Raw genomic sequence first — 12,338 nt, forward strand, 5'->3', positions numbered from 1 at the left:
CCAGGTATATTAAAATTCATAATAATAGCAAAATCACAGTTATGAAGTAACAAAAAATAATATTATGGTTGAGGTTCACTACAACATGAGGAACTGCATCAACAGGTCATAGCATTGGGAAGGCTGAAGATCAATGGCCTAAAAGAAAATAGCAACCAAAGGAAGTAGAAGATAAGGGGAATAAAAAAGATCAAGTGAGAATTATCTGGGTCAAATCCCAAAGTAACCACACTGAAAGTGGAAGGAAAGGAAGATGTTTAAAATAAGTATTAAAAAGCATTTCCCCCAAATGGAGACAACATGCTTTTAGGCTGTGGCACAACAAACGACCATTACCCAAGGTAAGATTCAAACATCACTGATAAGTTCCAGTAGATTGCAGAGGGAGGAAAAGTCTTATGAGACCCAAAGAGGACCAAGAATCAGAGTGGTATTTAACAACACTAAGTACTAAACAGTAATGCTGTAAGTCCTTCAAAGGCCTGAAAGGAAATTATTTCCAATCTAGATTTCTAGAGTTTGCCAAAGTATGAATTCAAAAGGGCAGGCAAATAAATGCCATTTTCTATTTTCAGGGGTGCAGATAGTTACTTTCTACACACTTTGACTTACAAAGTTACTTGAGAAAACTTTCCAAGACCACAATGGAGTAAACTAAGAATGAAGATGACATGGGATACAGGTAAAAGATCCACTGCAATAAGGTAGTTAAGAAGGCTGGGAACGACAGTGTTACCAGGCCTAGAGAATAATTAGCTTAGTCAGAACCAATGAGATCAAAGGCTGGTACCAAAAAAATCTTAAGAATACAGTGGACTCAACAAAAGAGAAAATGCAAAGGGGAAAAACTGACAGAGGGAAAAATGGGGCCAAAGGGTGATGACTCAGATATAAACTGAACTCAACTGTGTAAACCTAAGACAATGAACTAAGAATTAGAACATAGAGCTGTTTGGCTGTGGTTTGACTACATCCCTTGATATAGCTGAAAGATAACAAACAGAGAATTTAGCTTAGTTCTATTTAATCCAACATTAAACAATGTTCAGAAGATCACAATGCAAGTGCCAGTTTTTGTTTTCCAAATTTTTAGAGCAACCTTGTTATTACTAATCTAGTTAGCACTGTAAGACTTAAAAACTGTAATAGCCCCAACAAAGTAAAAGACAGTAGTTAGCAGATACAGACAGGAGACAAAGGTCAAAGAAAAGGTGGGTATGGCTCTTTACGTAATGGCTTATACCAAGAAGTACTTCGTGAATTGAGTGACACAGAAAACTTTCCTTTTGTCTTGGACAAGACAGTTAACAAAAGGCACAGGGAAATCACATGAATAGAGAACCATTGGTCTCCAAAGTATTTTCACCAGGAAAATAAAATAAGAAACTATAAAATGTGTGAAGAAACGATGTACCAAAAGCAAGAGCATGAGGAAACAATCAGATGATTAGTATCCCCAAGTACAAAACTGAATACAGTAAGTTACCTCTAATAAAAAGGCTTTAGGGGTTGGGAATGGTAGTATATGCCTTAAAAAAAAATTAGAAACAGCAAGATGGCTCAGCAGGTAAAGGCACTTGCTACATAAGCCTTGGAACCTGAGTTTGACATCCTAATACCATGGTTCTTAACCTGTGGGTCAAGACCCCTTTGGTTGTTAAATGAATCCTTTTCATAAAGATTACCTAAGACCAATGGTAAAGACCGATATTTACACTGCACTTCATAACTGTACTAAAATTACAGTACGACGTAGCAATAATAATTTTATGGTTGGGTATCACTTTCGATATAAGGAACTGTATTAAAGGGTTGTAGCATTAGGAAGGTTGAGAACCACTGCACTAATCTCACATAAAAGTAGGAGAGGACTGATTCTACAAAGGTGTTCCTTTACCTTCACATATGTACAATGGCATAAGCCTTTGAAACAATAAATAATACATACGTACAAACATACATAATTTCAAAATTTTTTAAAATGTGAGTAAAATTACTGAAGAGGTAAAAGATTAGAAGTTTACAGAAAACAATAAGGTGGATTTGTAAAGATCTAATAGAATTTTTAAAAATGAAAGATTTTCTGTCAACATTAGGAATGTGTTGTGCACGTAGAACTTTTTCAGACACAGTGAGACCAGAGCTGCTAGCTGTTTTCAGCTGGGCCTGAGGTGGTCATGATGGGCTCTGCAGTGCTGGGACCTCTGCCCAGTGTGTTTACACATGACTGAAGTTAAGAAGGTTTACGCTGTAGAGTTTAACTGAAGGCTGCTACATGTATATCACCCAAGGCTTTGTATATAAGGACCTGGCTGAGGACATGCTGGATTTTATCCACAGCAATGAGAGGTCAAAGCTTCTCTTTTACTCAGCTGCAGGGACCCAACAGAATATCTCATGGCAGTCACACCACGGCAGCTTCACACCTCATCCCTGCACTCAGTTTGAGTTCTACTTTTGTACTTTGAAGTTTATTTCTAAAGTCCTCTGATTCTCTTTTTGAAAACAGTGATAGCAAACCTTTAAAATTTTTACATACAATGCCAAAAATAAAGTATTTATCATGACCCAAATATCTTCCTTAGGTGTTTCTACTGACTAAAATCTTTTTCAAAAGAGTGAGTTTTCTTTAAGTCATTCTGATTAGAGATTCATTAAGTAGGTTCTGGAACAAATTTATTCCTTATAAAATCCAGCAGCAGCTCCAGTTGGGACAAGGCAGAGAAGATAGCAGTGGGGAGCTCTGAGTAAAAATTCCAACTGTTCTGACAGTAGGACACTCACTCACACTACCCAGGAACTCCTGGGAGTTAACATTGCCGCTTTTATTCCTGTTTTTTATTCCTGTCTTTACCTTTTAATCCTGTCTGCACAAAGGGAATTCCAGAATTAATTCCAGAAGAAAATAAAAGATAGCTATTCTGTATATAACTGGCAGTGTTTTTACTGTTTCTTTAAAATAAAATAAAACAAAGCAACATAAGCCTATTTATTGAAAATTAATCTCAAAATAGTTTAGAAAACAACCAGCTGGAAATCAATCTATTACATTTTATTTTATTTTCTTACATTGTGGAGACAAGACAAATATTCACATCTTGTGAACTGTTAAACTCCTTCACAATCTTGAGTCTTTCCTCAGACTTTGTGCTTCCATCGAGTCGCCGGTAATCAAGGCCTGAAGCCATACAGTACTGCTGCAGCACATCCAGCAGCTGTAGGAAAGAAAGGCAGGGAAACCAAGTTTCTGGTCACAGGTAATGTTCAATCACTGAGGCACTGGTTAGTGAGCACTGACCATTGGGCTCATCGTTTCTTTCTTCTACTTAATAAGCAATAAATATGGAGCCTTGGGTATCACTCTGTGGGAGACTGATTCCCTAATATGTGCCAGGCGTAGGATCTATCTCCAGCTCCAAAAAAGATAAATACCTTTCTCCCTTTTAACCTATCCATTTCTTTTTGTTATTCTAAAACAAGCAAACTTTTCTTTTTTTAGCAAGTGTTTCTTTAAAAACAACCACAAACTGAAACCAAATAAAAAGAAAATCATTGGTCAAATAATTTATTTAAACCATGTTTTATTTGTCATTTTCTAAACTCTAAAAATCCTAAATATCTCAAAAGAACATCAGTAGAAAATATAGCTTTACCTTTGAGTTTCATAGGATGGTGGCCACCCCAGTCTAGTTTCACACATAACTAAATGTGCTGGAAAGATCTGAGTTGCTTCCCTCACCACAATATACTGTGTGGATGAGGAGAAGAGAGTAATCTACTACTCCTTGTGCTTAGTGCCTAGGAACCCAGGCCAACCAAGCAAAAACATTGAGGATGTAACTCACCTTGGTGGAAAAGGAGAAAAGAAGAACCTTATCTCTTTGTTTCCTAAAATGATTCAAAAGCTGCTGGAGGACCTGGGAAGGAAGAGGGTATCAGGGGGCCAGTGCCAACTACAAAATTATACATATAGAAAACACTGGAGATTTCCTGAAAATGGTTTATACAACACTAACCACAGTCATCTCTGCTAAGTCCCTTTATATATTCAAACTTAACAGATTCATTATTTATCACACCAAATACTATTTATCATTCTGTTACCAGTTAAGTTAGGTGGTAAAGTTCCCAAAGCCTGTTTCATTTCATCTGGTTTTACTAAAAAGAAGCATTACAGATGATGGATTAATTTAATTTCAGAATACACTTTTATACCCATAGTATATTAATACTAAATTAGCAAACCCTACCTTATAGCAAGTTAGCTTTCTAGACAAATGACATGCAAAGCTTGAAGTTGTTTCTCTGCAGGGTCTGAGAGACCCGATGTTCACCTCTTAGACACATCTCTTCTCACTGTCTGTTTATTTACAGTTAGCTCTGACTGACTTCTAGATATGATTTCTACTTCAAATTGCCAATAATATGCCCTCATACTCAGTTCTTTAGAGAGGAAGCAACAGTCTAAAGACTGCACAGCAGAAGCAGTTGTTTTTAAGCAGATATTTCTACACTGAGAAGACAGAACACCATGAAAAGGCAATCCACAGAGGGGAGGGGAATTTTCTGTACCAAGTTTTACGAAACTTGGTACAGAAACAATGTTTTGAAGGAAACAATGTCTTTGATAATAAACATTAAAAAATACAACAATCTCTCTCTCTCTCTCTCTCTCTCTCTCTCTCTAAGGTTTTTTTCAAGACAGGGTTTCTCTGTGTAGCCCTGGCTGTCCTGGAACTCACTCTGTAGACCAAGCTGGTCTCGAACTCAGAAATCGCCTGCCTCTGCCTCCCAAGTGCTGGGATCAAAGGTGTGTGCCACCACCGCCTGGCTACAACAATCTCTTAATTGTTTATCTAGTAAGGACACCTTTCAAAACTTGAGACTTACTCTCAATCTTTGAAAAAAAATGCTTTGGAAGTTTTTAAAAAATCTACTCAGATATTGAGTAAAAATGTCATAGTCTAGGGAAATATTTTAGTATCTGGACAACATAGAAACTTTTATTTGCATTTAGTTTCATTTTAAATGAAATAACTGATTTTATGCACGACATGAATTTTAATTTTATATTATATAAGACTACTGCTTTTAATTGATAGACATCATTTTTTTTAGATTTTCAGTACTGAATATAATTGTAGAAATCTTCCACATAGCACACCTCATTTCTCTTTTTGCAATACTTAACATTAATCCATAGCCTTGTGCATGCCTGAAAAACACTCTACTTCTGAGCTATATCCTCATATTGCCTATTAACGTTTATATAAAGCTAATGTTACTAAAAATATGATTATCATTATTATTTATGAGGTATCTATACAACTGATTAAGAACACTGACCTGTTATTGTTAACAGCTTATGTTATTGTCCAGCTTGTATTAGAATTCAGTCATTTTGTTTACAGTTCCAAATTCTGATGAATGTATCATGACATTTTCACATTACAACATCATAAAAAATAGCATTACTGTTTAAAAGTCTCTGATATTTTACCTACTACCTGATGGTTTATCTTCTCCCAGAACCCCTGATCTGTCTCTGTAGTTTTTCCTTTTCCAGAGGGTCACAGAAACACACAGCAACACAGCATGTACCTTTTCCAGGATAGCTGCTTTAATTTAGCAATGTACACTTAAAGAGTTCTCCAGGTGTTCTACTATTTTTTATTTTTTTGAGAGAAGGTCTCACTGTGTAGCCTTGACTGGCCTGTAGCTTGCTATGCAGACCATACTGCCTTTTAACTGAATGAGATACACCTGCTTCTGTCTTCAGAGTGAAGGGATTAAAAGCATGGACCACCACATCTCACTCAATTTTTATTGTTAAAAACCATCCCATTTTTGTACCACAGTAATCCATTTGCCTTTTGAAGGACATCTCAATTGCTTCCAATTTTTGAAAATTATGAATAAAATTTTGTGCGGCTCTTATATGGGCATAAGTTTAGTAAAAGTCACTAAATTTATCTCTTAGATGAATAAAAAAGAATGTTACTAATGGATAACATGGTAAGAATATTTCATTTTTGTATTGTAAATATCAAACACATTTTAAAAACGATGTAACTGACATTACTGAAAATGAAAGCTTTGACAAAAGTCAACGCACTGTTCTTCAGAGGGACCAAAGTACTCTGCAGTTTCACCTGTGCTGAAAGAAGGGCTGTAGACCTGGTGCTGCCAGGTGTCTGAACTTTGCTACCTTAACAGGTGTTTCCTATTTTTGCAGGTATTTAACAGTGGGCAGAGTCTGCCTGTGCACTTACTTGCCATCCGCACTTCTCTTTGTACTAGGATATCTCTTGCGATCCTTTCCCCATTTTTAAGCTAGAATATCTACTTTCTACTACTGAGTTTTAAGAATGCACTGTATACTTCGAATACTGGTATTTTTCATTATTTTGTGAAGATGCTCTGTGCTTGTCTTTTTATTCCCTTAAAAGATGTTAATGTATTAAACCATAGGCTTAACAGAAATCTACTCTTGTTTTTGGCTATGGCTTTAGATCTGTTGCAATTTGGGGTATTTAAAAGTGAAAGCAAAAATAAGTAATAAGAAGGGAATTTTTTTCTGATTGCAGGTCTTCATTAGGCTAATTTAAAGGGGGAAAACCTCACTAAATGAATAATCGTAAATTAATAGCTCTTCCGAAAATTCAAAACTGACAATACATCTATGTATGGTAAAGCTTTAATAATACAGATTCTTACTTGTCATCCATAGCATATAACTATCTATAAATTTAAGAGAATTCGTGGCAAAGAACCTTTGAAAATAAGTTTCTCAAATTAGTCAGACAGGTCTAGAAAGATGAATATACTACCTTTTGGTCCCATAGCACTGAGCTGGGTTCCCTAGTCTATCTTGCTCTCTTAGTAAGTGGATTTGTGATATATCACCTAATAGATAAAAAAATTCTCAACTAAGTGGGTGCAACTTGTGATTATTCCATTGACAGGTAAGTGAGGTAAGTATGCAATTAGCATCAAGCCAAGTCATTGCTATAGTTCTAAGATGATGACAGCAAAAATAGGCATTATGTGCCCAGAGCTTCTGCAGTTGCAGGAGGAGCTACAAGATGAGCAGAACCAGAGCTTTACAAGTTGGAATTTGCAAAAGATACACAAATCAAGGACTTAAAGATCTTCACCTCATAGGCAATGTCTATTGTAAGCCTATATAGGCTATATATATCGCTAAATCAGTATAAATCAGAGATAATGATGTTAATTAAATGTTGTAAAATTAGTCCTACAATACATATCCCCAGTTATTACTGTCATAACATATCCCCAGATATAACTGATCTGTTTGACTGACAATCAGTTAGAAATTGCAAATCAAGCCTGGCAGTGGTGGCACATGCCTTCAATCCCAGAACTTGGGAGATAGGGTATGTGGATTTCTGAGGATAAAGAGAAACCCTGTCTTGATAAAACAAAACAAAACAAGAAATTGCAAATCAGCTGTTCTCCACAGAAACCAAGATGTCTACCTGGCTTCTAAGAACCAAAATCAGAATAAAAATGAAATCTAATCTTCTTAACTATACAGTATAATTTCTAAAAATAGAACTTTAAATAAATCTGGATTTTATATGTTAAAATTTCATAAAAAGCAGATTATTATATTTTAATTACTTGGAATAAATCATGAAATTCTCATGAATACAAACTAATTGAATTTTATAAATAATTTTAAACTTAATCCTTTTTATTACTTCCTCCTATTTTGTTTCACTAAATTTCTAGGTTTTTAGCAAGCAAACCACATTAAGTTTATCTAGATTAGCTGCTAAAAATATTTTTAGATAAAATAATAATTGACTAATTTGAATTACTTCCTTTTTCCTTCTCTTTCCAAAAAATAAAACATTTTACCTTTTCCTTAAATATAGTATAAGGGTAGAACTGTGAACCCATAATGAAGATTCTTGATAGCTATTGAGGGATTAAACAAACTTCTTGTAGGAGGCCAGAGTCTATTACCAGTTCACTACTATGACAGAGAATGTTCAGAGACCTAGGTGAGGGTTACAGAACCTGGGCTTGCTTTCCACATCCTTCCTTCACTAATTCAGTACCAAGAACAACATGGCCACAGATCAGTTCCCCGTGAAGAACAAATGTTGTTACCTTGCAGTTTTACTATTTAGGTCAGCAAACAAAATTTTGGGGCAGGAGATTCAATCTAGTTATAGAGGCCCTGCCCCTGTTCATATATGATAACAACATACATTTTAAATGTTCTTAAGCCCAATAGATTAGTAAGGAAAAGCTTGATGCATGTTTGATGCAACTGCCACTGAGAACTCATTATGAGCTCTGATCTCTATGCAGTGCTCACAAACTCCATTTCTTCTCACTGTTTGGGTGGCTGTATCCTTGCATAAATCTGATCTTCTGTCTGTATGCACACTGAAGGAAGAATGCATACCTTCATTTTCCCACTATACTTAGGGTCAGAAAGTGTTTCAAAGGCTGCATCTTTGCTTTTCTGCACAAAATCTGGGAATCTGGAAAATACTTGATCACATATCCTCTTGATAAGTGTTTCCTTAAGAGAATAAAGAAGAAATTTCAATACATATTTAAACCTACAAAAAATAAAACTTTATAAAAAATTTCTATTTCTAAGAAGTAGGATGTAATCTGTCTTCTTTAAGTGAAATTAACAGTTCAGAAAATCCTAAAACTGTATATTAAACATATACGGTTTTGATGAATTCTTGATATGTATACAGATACTATATCATTACTTCCTTAAGATTTCCAAAAGGAAACAAACATTCCTTAAAGAATAAATAATGCTATCCAAAACTATTATACCAGACTCTTATTAGATTTCAAAATTAGTTTAAACACACCAGCTACATTACAAGAAAATATTGTTAAATGAAGGAGAGATCTTATTACTGATGTTGTCCTCTAGAGTAAGATACAACTGCAGTTACTGAAGCAAATACTTCTATTTAAGACTCCACTTGGAGAGGACTGATTTTGAAAGTTTAGGAAACTGATTAAACAAATATAATTAAACATAATATTAGCAAAATGGAACTGATTTATCAGCTACCCAAAACATACAAGAACAAAATATAAGCACTATTAGACACATAAAATAGCTATTGCTTTAAACTCAAGCTTTTTCTGCCTGGTTAAAAATATAAGTGAACATGTTTCTTGATACGTGTAAGTTTTACTTAAAAATTATTTGCAATGATGTTCAATACTGAACTCAGCACCTTGCACATACACAAGGTTAGATTATTTAACTACTAAATTTTAAAATAAAGAAGTCAGATGCCTCTGGAAAGAAACAGTGTCTGAAGAGACTGACTGACCGATTAAAGCTGAAATATTGTGGATAGATTGGGATATTATAGGTTCAGAATTATCTAATGTTGGGTGAAGTTTTAGCCCTACATCCCTAACAGCCATTCCTTGCTCACCTCTGTGTCAGAACTAATGTCCTGTGACTAGCAGAATAATCCTTTGGAATATTAGTTTCTACCAATACAAAAGCTAAGAATGTTACCAGAAAGCATCCTGGACCTACAGAAAAGTTTCCCCTATCTTGTTGCACCTATCTCTTTTATGTACCCACCAATATATTTTTAAAACTTCTCTATTTCTGACTTTCTTGAGTAAATTAGAAACTTCATAAACTTCAATGCTAAAATAGGGATTTGGTGTAATCTAAATCCCTGTTCTCTGGTCCCTAAATGGCTCCAGAATAAAATTGCCTCTTATTCTCTTTTAAATGACAACTATGATTTTTGTGTCAACAATACTGTACAGCATCTATTTTATATCAATTGAATCACAAAGACATGTAAAGTCAAACCTGATGTTTGGAGGTGCTAGCAGCCTGCAGCAGTGCAACATGGTTAGCTACTTTCTGAAGCACAGTCAGGTAACTAAGGCACAAGGTTCTCACTGAGTCACCCTGTGAGTTGGTCTGTAACAGAATGGTAAGAAAACACAAACAAGAAAAGCATTAATAACACAGCTATATCACCAATTATAAAATGCATCACTTAGGACTTATTGTCTAATTATCTAAGACAGTAAAGGCCAAGTACTTGGAAGGATATCCATGAATTACTGACCTGGAATCACTCTTGGTGATGTACTGACCATAATATAGTGATGTTTACTTAATAAAAGGGAAGTCTCCATTCTGGACAGGACAGTGGCAGAAAAGTTGCCATTAAGGGGGTACTAGGAACAACACTAGGTGAGTCACAGTGCTCTAAAGAACACTTTACTCTCTACTTATGCTGCTACAGCCTGGAAGAAATGAACATATTCTAAAGAGACTCTTGTCTCTCAATCTATCAGATTATTGAAACAATGAAGCACAAGAAAATGGGAATTTCCCTAGGAATCACACACAATTGTAACTTGTCAAACCACCTCACAGACTGAAGCCCAGGCACTGATGAATCAATGGTGGGCGGGACCTCACTCTGACTGTCACTGCTTACATGTGCACATCCCCTGCCCTCTTGATCTCACTTGATCTCACTTCTGGACCCTGATGACAGACTTGAGGAATCTGCTGGACCTTTGTCTCTCTTCCCAATATAGGTGAGCTGAATAAATCTCATTTTTCTGCTTTCCATTCTTAACTTGGCTTTTTAAATTGTATTACTGATGAGTAGCCAGATCTGACTTGTGGAACAGGTTGTGGCCCCTACAATCTGATAACAAAACTAACTGGAAATGGAAATGAAAACCACTTAGGTGGCATAAAAAGCAATCTGGATAAATACATAGGGCTCCAGTAATCATCACAGATATGTGACAGAAGAGGTTTTAGAAAAAAAAAAAAGCAAGAAATATAAAGAGCAGATAGAAAGACAAGTGACTTTTTTCTCTGAAAGAGCACTTTGTTCTATTAACCCAAATCTCTATTAAATGGACATTGTGGACAGGAGTCACATCTTCCCTGCAAGCAGCGGTTCATTCTTACAAGCAGTGTTGGGAAATTTGTGAAAAGAAAAAAAATTTTAAGATGAAAGAAGACTACTTACTAATACAAAGTAAGATACCAATTTGAAGTTTAAGTTCTAAACTACATTTTATAGCTATTTGAATATTGTATTTTGTATGTGGTTATTTAACATTTTAAAGCATTACTGATGAGTTGTGTTTACATATGTGTATGATGCAGGCATGCATGTGCTATGGCATGCAGCTGAAGGCCAGAAAATAACTTTTTTTTAAAAAGATTTATTTATCTATTTAATATATGTGAGTACATGTCACTGTTTTCAGGCACACCGGAAGAGGGTATAAGATCTCATTACAGAAGGTTATGAACCATCATGTGGTTGCTGGGAATTGAACTCAGGAACTCTAGAAGAGCAGTCAGTGCTCTTTCTTAACTGCTGAGCCATGTCTCCAGCCCCAGAGGGTAGCTTTTAAGAGTCAGTTCCTGCCTTCCACCTGTTTTGAAGCAGGTTCTCTTAGTGGACCACAAGCTCCCAGGATTGTCCGTCCACACCCAGAATTTGTGAGGGAGTGGTAGGATCACAGAACCTGCTAATATAACCTGGGTGGGTTCTGGAGATAAGAACTAAGCTGTCAGGCTTGGACCCTTGATAACTTTTTAAAAACCTAACTTCTAAGTTAAAGAAGTGAAGTAAAGTGGTGTCACTGACACAAGAGCAAACAGTAGAGATGAATGCAAATGCTTGCCTTGTAACAACACTTTCTGCGCTTCCGGCCACTGCCACAGGTACAAGGCTGAGAAGATGTGAGGATCAGAGCCACATCTTCTGTGTCTAACACTGTTTGGTAGACAGCTTTCTGGAAGTCTGTCAAAGAACAATACACCATCTGTACACAAAGGAGAGGACAATTATTAGGATTCCTGAAGTGGTGAGAAAATCATCACAATGGCCACTGGATTTGACAACCCACACTACTTTGGCAATTACCCTACCTCCTCATCCCACTTTATACTGTGCAGACTATCATCTTGCCTTTAAATAAACCTTATCATTTGTTCTTGTTTTCACTTAAAAGAACAAAATTACATGAAAAAAATAATGTAACATCTTTATACATTCTCAGTGTATCACGGGTCTTCTTAGACATCTCTATCAGTTTACCATGGAAACAAATCCTGATAATATGAAACAAAAGATTTAGAACATTAGTATAAATTATAAATGTTACTGAATACTGAAAAACTGACAAAAGCACTAAAAACTTCATGTCACTTTAGTTGCTTGTTTTGAGTATCTTGCCATATATTCCTAAAATTAGTGAGGAAAATAATTAAATATATGCAAAAGCAAACACAATTTGCTATTGTATGT

At 35.6% G+C, this 12,338-nt stretch overlaps 1 protein-coding gene across 11 annotated transcripts in view; it reads right to left on the reverse strand.

Moving 5' to 3' along the window:
• The window catches only part of Ercc6l2 (ERCC excision repair 6 like 2), a 127,714-nt gene that overhangs the window by 56,745 nt on the left and 58,631 nt on the right, over positions 1 to 12,338 (reverse strand). For 9 of the 11 annotated variants that reach the window (XM_052157653.1, XM_052157651.1, XM_052157652.1 and 6 more), the window contains 5 exons: positions 11,713 to 11,853; positions 9,854 to 9,967; positions 8,444 to 8,563; positions 3,846 to 3,917; positions 3,070 to 3,215 (listed from right to left, as the gene is read on the reverse strand). In XM_052157653.1, coding sequence (XP_052013613.1) covers positions 3,070 to 3,215; positions 3,846 to 3,917; positions 8,444 to 8,563; positions 9,854 to 9,967; positions 11,713 to 11,853 — 593 coding nt within the window. Of the gene's footprint in view, positions 1 to 3,065; positions 3,216 to 3,845; positions 3,918 to 8,443; positions 8,564 to 9,853; positions 9,968 to 11,712; positions 11,854 to 12,338 lie in introns of those variants that run through there. The other 2 variants (XM_052157661.1, XM_052157656.1) reach the window with 2 other exon arrangements.

The sequence above is a fragment of the Apodemus sylvaticus genome, chromosome 14 (assembly GCF_947179515.1).
Source record: "Apodemus sylvaticus chromosome 14, mApoSyl1.1, whole genome shotgun sequence".
In the NCBI taxonomy this organism is placed as follows: Eukaryota; Metazoa; Chordata; class Mammalia; order Rodentia; family Muridae; genus Apodemus; species Apodemus sylvaticus.